Source organism: Acinonyx jubatus, chromosome A2 (assembly GCF_027475565.1).
Source record: "Acinonyx jubatus isolate Ajub_Pintada_27869175 chromosome A2, VMU_Ajub_asm_v1.0, whole genome shotgun sequence".
Taxonomy (NCBI): Eukaryota; Metazoa; Chordata; class Mammalia; order Carnivora; family Felidae; genus Acinonyx; species Acinonyx jubatus.
In genome coordinates, this window is record NC_069383.1 from 161377083 (window position 1) to 161392845 (window position 15763).

General features: G+C 52.4%; 1 protein-coding gene across 7 annotated transcripts in view; it reads left to right on the top strand.

Moving 5' to 3' along the window:
• RANBP3 (RAN binding protein 3) overlaps positions 1–15763 on the top strand; it is a 54544-nt gene that overhangs the window by 17682 nt on the left and 21099 nt on the right. For 4 of the 7 annotated variants that reach the window (XM_027049095.2, XM_027049096.2, XM_027049098.2 and 1 more), the window contains exons 2-4: positions 1945–2000; positions 7681–7869; positions 15719–15755. In XM_027049095.2, the coding sequence (XP_026904896.1) occupies positions 1945–2000; positions 7681–7869; positions 15719–15755 (282 nt within the window). Of the gene's footprint in view, positions 1–1944; positions 2001–7680; positions 7870–8384; positions 8541–15718; positions 15756–15763 lie in introns of those variants that run through there. The other 3 variants (XM_027049103.2, XM_027049100.2, XM_027049101.2) reach the window with 2 other exon arrangements.

Sequence of the window (15763 nt, forward strand, 5' to 3'; positions counted from 1 at the left end):
TAGCTCCTTGCGGCGGCTGGGAGTCTAAGGCGTAAGTGAGGTCCAGGCCTGGATCTGCAGCCCTGGATGCTGGGCTTGTGGGGTAAAGGGCAGGGCCCGAAGATCTCTGGGGACCCCCATAGGAGAAATAGTGTGGATAAGCTGCTGCTGTCCCAGGGCCCCTCCGCCCCTCCGTCGCTGGCATTTATTGTCTGGCATAGGCACATTCGATCATTCATTCACGTGGGTTTGTCAAGCAGCACCAACCCCTGTGCCAGGGACATGGCTGCTTAGGGAATCGTGGAAGCTTCGTGGGCGACCCTTCTGTCCCCCAGCCGCCTCCCGTGTACTTTGGTCTCATCCGTGTCATCCACCCCCGTGTTCGTCGTGGGTTGTGTGTGGTGGATCAGACTCAGGGACTCAGGTGCCGTGTGGAGCACAGTGGAGGGAATGGCCACCGTCAGTGGGCTGTTGCCCCCAAGTCAAGACCAGTGTCTGTTCTGCTTCTCCAAAGAGTGAAAATTTGGGGGGATGGGAGTGGGCCAGTGTCCTTTTGATCGTCTCAGTCTTGTCCGTTTTCCTCCTCCCACCTCCTCCCCTCCCCATCTTTAGCGTGGGTGATCGCCATTCCCTCCTGACTAGTAGTGTCTCTGTATAGCCTCCTCCCCACACTGTTCTTTGAACCTGAACCCAACTCCTTTTACAGCACGTTCCCGAATCTTTAGCACAGAGATCATCTGCCCCTGGGGCTCCCCGTCACTGTATAAGCCCCTCTGGCCTCTTCTCTTTGGACTGCAGCATAGCCACTTCTTCTCAGGAAAGTTCTCCTGACTCTCTAGACCAGCCGCTATGACCAGCTCCCCACACGACTGCGCTCTCGAACCAGAGGTTGTGTCCCCTCCCACCTAGTGGTCCTACTGGGTAAAGCTGGTGTAAGTGAAGGTTTTCTGTTATCCTGGCTTCCCAGCACCCAGGGCTCCACAACAGCAGGGCTGTGCGGTGCTCCCCATATTCATGATCCCCCTCGCTTCCCATCCATTGTCTGCCCTCGAGGCTTTGAATGCTGACGAGGGCCCTGGGTGCACCCAGAGCCACCATACCCAACCCCCAGGCAATGAGGCAGGCAGCATCCGGGCCTGCCCCCACGGGTGAACGTAGTCCTCACCCACAGTCCCCGCTGCCATCCACGCAGGCACGAGTGGCAAAGGGCTGTAGATTCAGCTGCCCCTGGGTAAGAGAGAAATGGTGTTGCCCGAGGACAATAGGTCTCATCATGTGTCTGAACATTTCAAAGGGTGTCTTCCTTCCACAACAGCTGTGCAAGATGGACTCAGAATTTTCGCAACTCCTTAAATCCTTTTTTTATTTTAATGGGCAGTCACTTAGAGATCCAGGTGGAATGTCAGGTGACTCAACCAGGGTAAGCTCTCCAAAGAGCATGAGCTGTGTGGATAGAGGTTGCAGTCTGGTTATCCCCTGGCCCCCACTGGCCTATAAATTAAAAAAAAAAAAAAAAAAAAAGATAAACCTAAACTAGTCTTCAACATTTGAAATTCAGGAGATGCCATGTAAAGGTCTGACATCTCTGTGCCACATTCCTGCAAGGCCGCGGTTGATGGCGCAGAACGGCATTGCCTTGGATACCCTGCAGCGTGCCGCCCTCCCCACCACTCTCTGTCCATCACTGGCGTGGCTGTTCTAAGAGAGTCTTGCAACCTCTTTCTTGATGTATAACATGCACCAGAAAAGTGCACACACCCTAACATTAAGTGTCAGATGTTCACAAACAACACGCCCCCGTGGCTACTTTAAGAAACCATTTTCTAAGTGATTTTGACGTTCTTTGGAGTTACTAGTTTTATATTGGGTTTGGTTTTTGCTTTTAACTTATTACAAACAAATGTAGCTTTGTTTACTGTATGAATATAGTGTTGGGGGGAAAACAACCAATTTTTCTTTTTGCAGAAAAACCTGCCATTGCTCCGCCCGTCTTTGTGTTTCAGAAGGATAAAGGACAAAAGGTAAGGGGCCGGTATGTTCTCTCGTCACATGATTACTCTGATCTGTTTTCTCCCAGAGGTCTCTCCCAGGTCACAAGGCCAAGGGTACTACTTCCCTTTTAAGCCTTCACTTTGAGCTTGAAAGGAAAAGGTCCTGTGGCTTTAAGTTATCCTGGTGAGAGGTTAAGACGGGCGTGTGTGGAAAGGGTTCAGAAGCCTCGCTATGAACGGTGGTAAGAAGCTGCTTTCTAATTCTTAATGGTTCATTTTAGAAATGCTTCTGTACATTGGAAGAGTAGGAGAGAAAAGGCAGAAGGAAGGGGGAGGGGGAGGGAAGGAGGAAGGAAGGAGAGAGAGTAATGGTGGTTAAAGGGGAAGACAGGACCTTTAAAGATTTCAGGGAGATATTTTGGCCCCCAACCAACTTGGCAGAAATGCATTTAGAATAATTATCTATTACTTGGCTTGCATTATGTACTTACCATCCATCTCTGTTATTTGTTGCTTCTTGCTCTTGGATTTCAAATGTCTCGGTTGCACTGATGTTGGAAATACCTTACCTAACTCCTAGCAATGAGCTAGCAGTTCGTTAACGGCCTGATTGGTGCCATGGTAGCATTCTGATGTCGCATGCTGCCGTTTACCCAGAAGTCATTGATTTTACGTCTGTCCCTGACCAGTCAGTGTGGAAGGTTGGGGTTGTGTCCAGGGTAGTTGATGTTCTGTGGTGATGCTTCCCAAGCTTATATGAGGACTCTACTTGGCCAAAAAAATGGTTGATCCCTTCCACCCCACCCCTCACCCCCAGGACGGCAGGTATAATTTAATACCCTTTGCAAGATTTCAGAGTGACCAAAGTGCTAGATTTGGTGTGTTTTGACATCTGTTTGTATCTTTATTTTCTTTTCTTCTTTTTTTTTTTGTATTTCTTCTTGAGAGAGCGCAAAGTACACATGAGGGAGGGGCAGAGGCAGAGAAAGAATCCCTAGCTGGTTTCACGACACAGGGCTCGATCTCAAAACTGTGAGATCATGACCTGAGCCGAAATCAAGAGTCAGATGCCCAACTGACTGAGCCACCCAGGTGCCCCAAATCCATTTACATCCTGTTGATAAGAACAGATCCCTTCAAAAGCTCTCCTTTTGGAGACTTGTGATCCACAGGCGAGGTGTCTGGTAGATGCCCGGTCCTCTGGCGGCGTGGCCAGCCCTGAAGTCCGGGACCGCTGGTCTGGCGATTTGGGACTCCTCACAGCCCAGCTACTGCTCCTAGACCCTGTCCCTCGGTCTGAGAAGAGAGGCCAGACTTCTGTGTGGCCCAAGTTTTCCTGGACCTTGTTCAAGTACGGTGCCAGGGAGACAGCGTGTGTGCGCGCAGCGGGGCAGGAGGGAGAAGTGGCTGTCTTAAACCCACGAACACACACACATACCCTTGCAGGGTACCTTCTTGTGAGCCGGGGCTCATGTGCTAGTCTTGCTCTCGTGTTAAACTTTCCCATTGTTTGTTCTTTTGCTAAAGAGACAATGACAGCACCCAAGGAAACATTCTTCCTGTTTTGTCTCACTTTTCCAGGTGCTGTTTTCAAGACACATCGGCCTCTGGGGTCTCCGCTCCCCTGGGCCTTGCCTAGTACATGTAGCTTAATTACAAGTATCTCTGCCAGTTGTCTTTTGGAGGTTCACTCACAGAGAAGGGGCTGGTGCGCTTTTGCTAACTCTTGGAAATCATGTGTTCAGTTTCTGTTTTAGATGTGAAAGTTGCTTCTCTCAGGCTTTCTGTAAAACGAGGATCCTTTAGAATTTTGAATGTTTTTACGATCTTTTGAACCACTTTGAAACGGGTCAGCAAACTAAGGCCTGCCACCACCGCCTGTTTTTGTAAATAAAGTTTTATTGGCACACAGCCATGCCCACCCTGTTCCCAGTAGCCGAGGCTGCTTTCCAGCTGTGACAGCAGAGTGAGGTAATTTGGGCAGAGACCTATGGCCCACAAAGTCCAAAATACTTAGTAGCTGACCCTTTACAGAAAAAATTGGCCGACCCCAGATTTAAATTTAGGAATTAATACTTTCAACCCGAAGACTTGGACAACCAGCAGGAAGAAACACTAAAATGTAGCATTTGTTCGGCCAAATTTAGAATGTTTTTTTAAATCTCTGACTCCCATTTCAATACTGTTTTCACGGTTGAAGTGCTTCTTGCCTGCAGCCTTGTGGTTCGGAGGCTGTGACTTCCACGTATTACCTCCAGCAGGTTGGGGTGAGGCTGAATCAGAAGAGTAGCTAGGAAACTGCTCAGCATCATGTTAAAAATGTGCAAATGTAGTTCTTATCAAAACATTGACTCCGAGCCAACTCTAAATGGGCTTCTAAAAATAACTGATCTCCGGTTCCTCAGAGTTCAGCCCTCCACTTCTGCCGGGCCTGCGGGACCAGATCCCCGGCAGGACGCGGGAAGTCTCTGCGTGTTTGCGAAGGAGGGCCTTCTGTGACCGTCCATGAGGGCAGCTGTCTGAGCTGTTGGGTGGGTAGTGGCCAGGTGAAGGTGGAATCTTCCTTTCTTTCTCTGCTGCTTATGACGGCTCAGAAGCGAGGCAGCGCTGCAGGGAGCAGCCGTGGCACTTCTGACAGAGACGAGGGTTCGAGCCTCATTCAGTTCCCATCTCCCTGGCCCAGGTTCCAGCCCGTCTGCTTCTCACGTTGCAGAAGCAGAGCTGGGAACGGGCCGCACAGGCTACTCTCGTTTTGGTTTCTCCTCTCCTGTCCACCTTTGTATTTTGAAAATATTCAGTCCTCAGAAAAGTTAGAAGACTGAGACTGCAGACGCCGGGATGTCCTTCACCTGGCTTCACCTGGCCTCAGCACAGACATCTTTGTCTTAAGTGCTGGAAGCACTCAACTGTAGGTGGTGCCCACTGATGCTTCTCCCCTAAATCCTTCTGCAGGTGCCTCCTGGGAATAGGGCGGCCCTCTCCATGGCCCCAGTGCTATTGTCACTCCTAAGAAAGTGATGCTTATTTTAGAAATACCCTTCAATATGTAGGCCGTATTTATGTTGTCCTAATCGTCAGCAAAATGTCCCTTACGACTATTTCTGGAGCCCTTTCTTGACCCACAAAGACCAGGAAGTCCCACTGCCAAATGTGGGACCACTGACTTACCTTTCAGTAAACTGTCTCTAAACCACCCAGTGGGCTGCCCTTCAAAGAACTTGTGTCTCCCCTCCCCCTGCCAAGGAGAACACTCCACAGGCCCAACTATTATCTGAACCATGATTGAGGCAAAAGATTTGAAATCAAAAAGAGAAAAAATGAAGCTGTTAGCCCAGGCGGGGTTTTTGGTTTTGTTCAGTAGCAAAGCCATGTGGCGTCTTCTGTCAGTCCTAACCACGGTCCAAGTTGCATTAACAGCAGGCTACAAATTGGTGGCGGTGGCCTGCCAGTGGTGGCATCTCTTAGTGTCAGCACAGGTTGTCAGATCCCCCTATTGTTCCCTGTTAGAGAAAGCAGTTGACAGTTTGAACTCCAGCCCTAACGCCGAAAATCCAGTTGGACCCAGAGCCAGAGCCCAATCGACAGCCCGGAATCGTCCTTCCTTCCATCCATGCTCTCATGCTTCCTCAAGAGGGCGCTCCTCGTGAACGGCTTGCCTTCACGTATTTCTGTTTCTTAACTGCCTTGAATGGAGACCCGTTTGTTTTTTTCTTCCTTTTGATGTAAAGAGATTTTCGAAACTCCTTAGGAGTGTTTTTCATTGACTCTGATGACTGATGTTTCTTTCAGACACTTTGTCTTCCGAGTGTATTACTCTGCAGGGGTGAGGCTTTGTGGGGGTTGCACTTGGCCGATGGGGTAACGTCTGCTTGGTGGAAAGACAAAGCAGTTGCAGAGATGCGGATGGGCAGGAAGGAAGGGGTCACTGAATGCTGCCACAGTATCTTTAGACTCAGTTTCAAAGCTTACTGCTAATTAACAAGCCTATCCTGTGTGCGCGTGTGTGTGTTTTGGTTTTTGTCAGCCATGTATATTTCAGGATGATGTCAAAGGCTCCCAAAATCTTGATGCCAGAGTTTCACCAATATGTTGAAAAACTACAGGCCCTGTCTTGGTTCTCTAGAGCTCCCTTTTCCTGTCCAACAAAAACACTCAGACCCAAGTAGAAAACGCTGGAATGGCATATGTGTTTCTCTTTGGTCCTCCAGTTTAGCCGTCATTTCAAGTTCAATGCCATGAGAGCATTTGAACATTCGTGCTCTAAAAGCAGGAGTTAAAAAAAAAAAAAAAAAAACCCAAGTGGTTCTAATTAGAGATAGGCCATTGTCCACAGAGCTTATGGCTTAATGTTCTCTTAGCGGGTGTTTAATCTCCAGCCGTAAAGTAGCAGCCAACTGGTGCATGGGCCAACCTCTGCGTGTTGAGTGGGTTTGAGGGACAGCTTGAGAAGGAAGGCTTTCGTGTCTGTGCTTCTCCCCTTTATAGGAAGAATCGATTTTGCTGACTTGTTCGGTGTATGAATGAGCTCACATTTTGTCGCTTTTGCTTTCCTCAGAATGTTCAAAAGTTCTCTCAAGTCGTCTTTATAGAGTTCCTTTGATCCAACAGACTGGCATTTTAAAGAATAGCCCCCAAGCCCTATCTAAAGAGGCTTTAGTCACTTCACACTCCGAAGAAGAGTGGCCAGGTCTGTGGAAGGACAAGGTAGCCACTCAGTTCACAGAGCGAGAGAAATGGCTCCGTGTTGTGAACGATGCCAAGCGGGAGATTTGGGGACCAGAGCCCATCTGTTGCAGGACACCGGCTTTGTAACCCATTCCTCAAGAGCTCCCGTTCATCCCAGAGCTCCCGGTCCCTGGGAGCCCCTCCAGAATCCCAGGAACCACCTCGTAGGAAGCCAGGGGTGTTGTACCGTCAAGAACAGAAATTTCCAGAACCAGCTTTCTCTTACCCTGGCTGTTTTCTAAATACACCCTTGCCAAGGTATTTGGGGTGAACGTGGGAAAATCCTAGGCCAAGGGTCTCCCTCCTCCAGCTGAACTCCCACCCATCTGATAGAAAGCCAGCTCTCTGTGTCCCTGGCAGCTGGTTTGGTGACCCCGCATCTGCACTCACTGAGGCGAGAAAGCGCTCCCTTTATCTCAGGTTTAAGCAGAACGAATTGAAAGGTGCTAGAAGCACTATAAACCGTGTACAATCCGTTTTGTAGGCTATTCCAGGCCTGCCTCCCCTCCCCCACTTTTTTTAACGGACAGAAGTGGTGCTGAGGGCCAACTTCCCTCCTCAGTGTCCTTGCAGAGATGGGTCATCAACCCCTAGAGACAAATGGACATAATCGCCCCTGTTCCCCTCCGGTAGAGGCCCTGCCCCCATCTTGGTCTCCAGGAGCGTCGTTCCTCGCTCACAGCCCATAAGCACAGTAGCTCCAGGCTGCAGGTTGTGGAAATGGGGTCCCAGGCCTCCTGCATACCTCAAAGCTCCCTGCAAAGTTAAACAGCAGCCAAGTCCGCACTCATTTTCCATTCTTTCATTCTGGAGGGCCAGTTTCGTCGGGCAAAACGCAACAGCATGTGCCAGGCTTCTTGTCTCATCCTCCCAGGCAGGGGCTGCTGAAGTCTGAACGTCTCTAGCCCTTCGATCCCCACCCACCCCTTGCCCTGTGTTGCAGCCTTTGTTTACATTGAAGGAAAATTGTCTTTTTTGCTCCCAGTCCTCTGCAGAGCAAAAAGACTTGTCGGATTCGGGAGAGGAGCCTCGGGGGGAGGCTGAGGCCCCCCACCATGGCACGGGTCACCCCGAGTCAGCTGGTGAGCATGCCCTAGAGCCTCCTGCCCCCGCTAGCGCTTCAGCCAGCACTCCTGAAGCCCAGCTTCTTCCTTTCCCGCGAGAACTGGCAGGGGTAAGTCCACCTCCACCCAGCACTCCACGGCCTGGGGGTCCCAACCCAGACCGGCCCCTTTCCCTTTGGGCTCCTCAGGTCAGACCCTAGACCGCAAGCAGCCGATCATAACTGAAAAGATGATCATGATCTCTGCAGCACCCTTTAATTCTTGCTGCCAGAAAGTCAGGGAAGATTGAGTCCCCTTTTTCATTGAGACTTTCTAAACGGGGGAATTTATATACACCCCTAGCAAGAAGCAAATCCTGTTGCCTGAGAGAGACATAAGGGGTCAAAAGAGGGATTGAGTAATGGGGTAGAACCTTCCAAATCAAATTCGACCCCCTCTCCGTCCTTCCATTTTTCTTTCTCCTCTCCCTGAATTTGGGCGTTCAGGTTCAGGGTCTTAGAAACACCAGTAGCCCCAGCTTCCTTGATCTAGAGGAAGAGGAGGTGTCTAAAGCAGACTGCTTTGCAAGACCGGTTGTGTTTGGACTGTGGTTAGGCTGTGAACTGCTTGTCTTCAATCAAAGCAGGAAGAAGAAAAGACTCTTCTTTTGAATCCAGAGGGAACCCCTTGAGCCCTTTATCTTTGTATTGAGAAGGCTTTTGAAGATTATAGGTGGAGAAGATTGTGAACTCTCGAGAACAAGAAATGTCTTGAGTGTTTGGAGGTTGATAAAATGGGAAAGGTAAACATCACCCTACATTCAGGATTGAAAACTCCATGTGGGTACCTAAGCCCCCCATTCTGGCAGGGAAAAATGACTCTTAAGGAAACGAGGAACCCTGCTGTGCACACCAAACACTGGGTAGCCATCCAGGGTGTCACAGTCCCAGACCTTCAGCGATCCCTTGTGTCACATCACCAGTGTGCTTAAGGAAATGATGAAAATTCAGTTACAGCCACCAAACCCTGGGACACACAGGAAGAAGTAATGTTCAGCAGAGGTGAGGTTGGAGGCCACTTGGAATATTTTGGAGGAGTCAGTGTGTAGTGGAAGAAGAATAAACGGCCTTTACTGTGTGTCGGGCAGCAGTGACGGGGGCAGTCCCTCATGGCGTACAAGTGGGTTTGGGCCCGTAAAGATTCCAGCCGGGAGGCACCCACACCAAAGTGTTGCAGGGGTTCACAGGCAAGCACAGAACTGACAGAGCAAGAATTAGGAGATGATCACTTTTTCGGTTGGGGGCCCAGCAGCTCCTGGAACCTTCTGCTGAGCAGGTACTTTGAGTTATTGTGCCTTCAGCCTTCGCAGGCACAGGAAATCGTGTCCTCGGTTCCCTGAGAACAGATGACCTCCGTGTGGATCTGCCCAAGAGGCTCTGGGGCCCTTTGCTGCTGTCTGGTTTGAACAGCACAACAGCTCACAGAGCTGCCTGTCACTCGAGAGGCTGAGGGTTTTCAATTGAGAGTAGCAAATGGGTAGGTCACAGAGGTGGAGTCGCAGCAGCTGTTCCTCCAGAGGCACACAGGCTGGTGTGGGCCTTATCTAATGCCCATCTGGTAAGACTGGGGTGGGGGGTGGGGGTCTCACCTTCTGCCTGCGGCCGGGCCAGATGGGGATTTCTGTAGCCTGGCCGATGGGACTGGACTTCTCGATTCTCGTGGACTTTGGGTCAGAGGCTCTAACCCCCCAAAATTCAAACCATCCCCAGCCTGGCCATGCAAGGTCAAGTGTTAACAGTGGGAAACCTCAAGCCGGGTTGTGGGTCACCGTGGGAGGAAGTCAGGACTGGGGGGAGCAGTCGATGAACATACCAGCATAGCAGCAATGGCCGTGCACATGACACACACACGTGCTGTTTGGTTTTAGCATTTGTGACTGTGGGAGTCCCTGGTCCCATCAGAAGTCCGTCAGTGCCACCTTCACATCATTTGGTGATAGCTCTGAGCCAACCAGGACTTACTTCTTTGGGTTCTCAGCAGAGAAAACTGGCCTGTTGCTAGTGGCTCCCATTAACTGGCTTTCTCTAGTGATTGGGCATGTTCAAAGCAGAGTAAACTTTTTCTAGGTCACTTAGGGCATAAATGAAAGCAGATGGAACCTGATCCCAGTTTCTTCTCAGGTTGAGATGTTCCTTTGGTTAGCTAGGACCAGTTGCTCTCACATCCGAACAGATTTGGATCTTGCCCTTTACCACACTGGAATTCAGGAAACCGCCCACCCTGACCCAGCCAATCTCGTCCATCACGTTTAGTCAGTTCTTTATTGCATGATCCCTTGAGGAAATGTAAAGCCGAAAGTTCTTTATAATAAATAGCGGCTCGCTGAATTGTTGCTTAGAGAGGGCCCGCTCATCTTTCAGTCTCCCCGGACTCTGGCCATCTAAGACTCAGTACCGGGAACAAGCCTCTATATATCAGACTTCCTGGCTCTCAGAAGACAGCTTGGAGAAGACCAGACCACATCCAAATTAAGTTCTCTGATCCAGAGAAAGCAGGCAGCTCTTTGTGCTTACTCTGAGTCTGGCTTAAGTCTCCTGGACTGATGCTCAGAGCCAAGGCCCTGCTGAGCCCGAAGTGTGTTTATTAGACCCACCAGGAAGCTTAGGTCCTGGAACCAGACCCCTGGCTGGACAGCTTCCCTCCTCTTCTAGGTTCTGCATGGGATTTGGACCCTCATTTCACAACCCCCGCCCAACATTCAGACCTTCGGAGGCCATGATTTTTTTTCTTCAGTATCTACCTTTTTAGTAAGAAGTTCTGAGCTGGTCACCCAGTTGCAGAATAAACAGCATTGAATCAGCCCATAGTGCCTTTGAAAAGACAAGGACATGTCAGGAGTCCCCTCCCTTGATTGATTTTTCAGCCCAGGCATCCATTTCCCTGTAGCCACAGCCAGGCAAGCTTTCTAACGGTTCAGTCCATACTGGAGTCGCTGAGGCCCAGGCAAGCCAAATGGTGTCTGGCATGGTCTCGTTTTCTGGGAAGTCAGGAAGGCAGTGCTGCTGTTCACTCCTGCTTACTCTCCCTGTGTGTCAGCTTTGGAGACACAGTGGCCAGCTCCATTCCTTCCCCTTGGATTGGCCTAGCACCTTTGTCCTTCTTGAGGCCACACCAAGCAGCCTCATGAGAGCCATGTTTTCTCAGGGCATGGGGTGGGGGTGGGGGATCCTGGATAAGCATAATGATCATAAATTTTCACCGTTTCATCCTTTACAAAGAACTGAAGCTTCCCACATCTGCAGTCCAGGGTCCTGTTCTGAGTTAGACGTTACCATCTATTTTGTCCTTGGCAAGAGGGACATGCACACCTCACAGAATGAGCGGCTCCCCCCGAGGTTCCCGTGGCTCTGAGGGCGGAGAGCTGCCGCCCCTGTGATTCTTTCCACCCGTCCACAGCAGCCACCACCGTGGGGGCTTTTCATCTTCTGTAAGCCCACTCCACTCGTTCACACTCCGTGACACCGGGGAAGCGAATTGAAGGATTCTCTTTGGGCTTCTTTCTTTCCTGCCTCCTTATGTAAGTGTCGATTTGGGATATGTTCGTCATGGTGTCCCAGATGGGTGCTGACCCCAGTGTCCTCTAGGTATCTTCCCGAAACCCTGATCCTCAAAGAGGTGGATTCTAGTGTGGGAGGAGGCAGAGGAGGAAATGGGGCCTTCACACCTGCTTCTGCCCTGGCTCCTCCCCACAGAGGAATCCTGGAAGCCTGTTCTTCGAGTCCCCATGGCTGTGGCTCCTGAGCTTTGGATGCACACTTCCAGTGTCCGAGGAGCTGTAGCTTGTGCCCCGGGCATTGTTCTCAGCTGACCCTGATCGGCCTCTCCCTTGGTTGGGGTGAGGGGTGGCCCCTGACTACCAGGCTGCTGTGTTGGCAAAAAGTGTGCGTGGAGACTGCGTTGGCCTTGTTTGGGGCCGGGGTTGGCTTGAGAGGGAGTTGCTTTGCTCCAGGCCTTTCCGTTTGGGGAGAAGACAGCACGAGACAGCCAGACAGCAGGCTCAGACCTTCAGTGCAGTTGGGGGGTGGGGACAGACATCAGGCTCACGTGGGCAGCTGGAAGAGTTGAGGATTTCTGGAAGAGTTGACATATCCAAAGGCAGGCAGAAATTACTTCCTTGTACATTGTCTTGTTTCTTTGTGCTAGTTCCTGTTGGGGAGAGTTGCTGGCATCAGTTTCCTTACTGCTTCTGAGTTGGCTAGTTCAGACCCCACAGGAGGTTCCAGCAGCTTCTGGAAGGTTCTTCCTGGTGGGGGAATCTCCTGTGTTGTCCTCCCCTGGCCTTGGCCTCTCAGCTTTTCCAGGACCAAGACACCAGTCACGTGCCTCTTAGAAGAGATTTGAGGTGTGGGTTTGAGGGTCTCCTGGGGCTTAAGGGGCTAGCCGTATCTGAATCTTGTCTGGCCAGGCACCCTCTCTTCTCCAGGTCACCGAAGGGGCTGCGACCAACTCGGGCTCCATTTATGCAACGAGTGCATGCCGAGCATCTTTTGTGCACAGCGTCCCGGGTGTTCTGTGCTGAGCTGTGGGCAGAACAGCCAGACGGACACGTTAGATCCTTTCCAGCTGGTACACAAACGGCAGAGGCGCGAGAGGCTGTGGGTGGGGTGGAGAGGAGCAGCTTCCGCTCGCTGTGTGGCGGGATAGTGAGCGAGCTCGGCTTCCCCCGGAGGAGGGTTCCCCCTGGAGGAGGCCATGCTGAGCGGAGCTGCAGGAAACTCGTCCCAGGCCTTGGGGGCAGCACACACAGAAGGAACCCTGAGGTGGGAACAGTGTTGGCAGATTGACAAAACAGGAAGGAGACTGGGAGTCTGAAGCGTGACAGCAAGGAGGGGTCGTAGGGCATGGACAGACGGGGCCCCGGAGGCCTCAGCTCTTGGTCTGGGCACACTTCTGGGGGGTTCCTGGCACCCATCACGTTCTTAAGGAGACTCCCGATTCCTGAGACACTTGGGGTGTTGTTGGCATAGGTAAGAAAGTTCGGTGTCAATTAAGAACCCCAAAACACGTGAAGCAAAAATTGACAGAACTCAAGGGAGAATTCAGATACCGTCATAGCGTCGGAGAGCCCAGCACCCCAGTGGAGTAGTCTGCAGGGCTCCGGGAGGGCTCAGACAGCACTCAACCCCGCTGGCCTGGCAGGCCACCTGTCCCAGAGAACATTCCAGACGGTGCTGTGCTGCAGAGTAACCGGGACACTCTCCAGACAGATGGCTTGCGGGGCCACGAAACAAGTGTCAGTAAGCTGGAGATGACTGAAATCGCACAGTCGTTTGCAAGCACAGTGGAAAGAAATCAGAAATGTGTAGATTTCTGGAAATCTGCACATGGGGAAATGAGACAAGATAGCTTGCAGGGCAGAGGGAAGTTAGGTGCAGAGGCCTCTTGGCATTGAGCTGGTGGAGGAACACCCTTTTCGGCAGCTGAGGAAACAGGAAGCTGGGACGTGACAAGCTCTCTGGACTGCTGACCAGGCTAGGGGCCACTCTTCTGCATGGAATGCAGGGACACATGCCTTAGCAGCTTCTCTGAGGCCCTCAGAGCACCTGAGATTTGTGTCCCTTCACTGAACAAATGCCAGGCGAGGTCCCACTGTGCGCTGCGTGCCAGCGCCCTCCTGGGACTCAAGCCGGTGGAGGCCGTGACACAGATTGCACAATCAGCGTGAGAGGCGGAGGACTGCAGGGGACAACGAGGCCAGAGGACAGGGGTGGGTGTGAGGGGGTTGTCAGGTGAGGAGCCAGGGACAAGAGAGCAGGACCAGAGGTGGGGCCGTTTCCCGATCCCAGAAGTCGCTCTGCAGAAGTGACAGATCCCGCGGGATCTGAGAGGCTGCCACGTGTGGGGTTGGTACAGCCAGAATGCTTAGTGAGAGGAGCGAAGCACCAGGAGCCACGGGACCAGACCTGGGGGTGGGCCGGCCGCTGTGAAGGAACAGGAAGGAGGTACCTGGGTCTGCACCTCAGTGATGTCACCCAAGGAAGGGGATGGTCCTGGGAGAAAAGGTCTGTTGTGCCAGTGTCGTGGCTCTGTGTTGTCAGATGCCACCCCAGTGCTTAGTCCTGGGCTTGGGGCCATCTTCTTAACACCCCTGGCCCCGTCCCCATCCCTGACTCCTCATCTGGCTGCCCCAGGACGTGACTTCACGTCTGGACCCTTGTCACACAAGGGCATAACATCCAGTGGAAGTGAGCCGGCTGGGAGAGCCCCACCTTGGCCAGGTGTTGGGTCGGGCTGAGTGCTGCCCCACCTGCTTATCCCACTGACCCCGTCAATGTCCCTGAGGCGCCGGTGCCGGCGCCCCCATTTCCCAAGCAAGGAAACGAGCCTGGGCAAGTGAAACAGTTTGCCCAAGGTGTACCTTTAGGAAGTGCCAGAGCTGGGAGAAAAGTACTGCAGGCCTTCCAGAGGGGTCGAGCCCCTTGAGGTTCCTGCCGCCGGTGTGTGCCCATCTGGAGCCCGCCTGCCCGACTCCTCCCGTGTTTGATTTCGTTTGGGACCCAGTGGTGTGCTCACAGCTGCCCCGCGGACTGTCGAGCCCCTGTTGTGTTATGAGGCGTTCGTTTACTAAGCACTCTGCTGGATGGCCTCCCCTGCGCCCCCCGATCAGCCTTTGCGGATGTGGGGACAGCAGCCGTCCTCGCCCCTTCACAGAGGCTTGCAGCGGGCTCTTAGAACAGCTTGTGTTTCTGACTCCAGCCCACGTTGTCAGCTCACACAGGAGGGCGTGCAGGCTGGGATCCTTTTCTCTCCCTGTCCCTTAGGACAGGGTCTACAAACTCCGGGCCTCAGTCTACAAGCTAAGATGGTGGAATATACACGTGGCCCAAGATGCTGAAAGTCCTTTGTGGCCCTTTATGGGGAAAGTGGCGCCCAGGGCTCCAGCCGGTGCTCACGGCCCGTTATTTACGCTTTCAGGGCAGTCACTGCATCTGTCTCCACCCCGCCCTGGGCTCACAGAGCACTTTCCCAGGCGCGCCTCATCTAATCCCTAACAGCTCCTCCAGGCAGGTGGTCCTCCTTTGGCTAACCTTGACCCCTAGGGGCTTTTCTGAAAATAAGAAAATTGGCTCCTCTGCTCACTCCCACGTTCAGTGCCCCGGGAGGACTGATATGCACTCGTCAGTGTTTGCTTCTGGCTGCTTCTTTCGGAAGAGTCACAACGTCTCTGAGAAGGGCTGTCTCCTAGGGGTTGGGTATTATCTGGGGGTTGGGAACGGGGCCTCATCCTAAGGCTTCTGGATGGCTAGTTGTGAACATTCTAAAACTAAACGTTGTTAAGGAGGAAATTCTTCGGCCACCTTCTGACCTCGCTGGTGATTTTTTGGTAGGTTGTGTGGTCTGCTGAGTTGTTCTGAACACTCTGCATCGGACTTAGGTCCCAGGCATCACAGTTCTGTATCTTCTGGAAATAATAACGTACCTTGAAGCAGCGTTCTGCACTGTGCAACAAGCCAGGGCAGGGAATGGAGGCTGCTACGATCCGGTGTTAGGTGACCATTTTACCCAGTCTGGCTGCCCTCCAGAGCGGAGCGAGTCACTTGCCAGCTCTTGGCAAAGTGAATTCCAGCCAGGCACTGTTTCACTGTGCTTGACTGGGGCGGGGGGGGGGGGGGGCGGGGGTGGCACATAGTTAGCTGTGACCTGTGGAGAGACAAAGACACCAGTCTTTGTGCAGTAAACATGTTCTCAGCCCATGGACTCCTTGGCCCCATGGCCTGGAAAGGCAGACACAGAAGGTTCTTGGGGGGATTTTTGAGCCTAATGTTAGGTTGAAAGTCTGTCCGTGACTTGGGTGCCTGAGCTCAGGGAGTTGGCCCCCAGGGCCGCGTTTCAGGACGCACTCACTGAAGAACTCCCACGCTGCCGGGTGCGGGGCAACCTGGCCCTCTCTCACCGCCCTGCCGTGTGCTCTCGTTTCAGAGGCCAGCCGGAGGCTCCAGCCCCGAAGGTGGAGAAGGTGAGGAA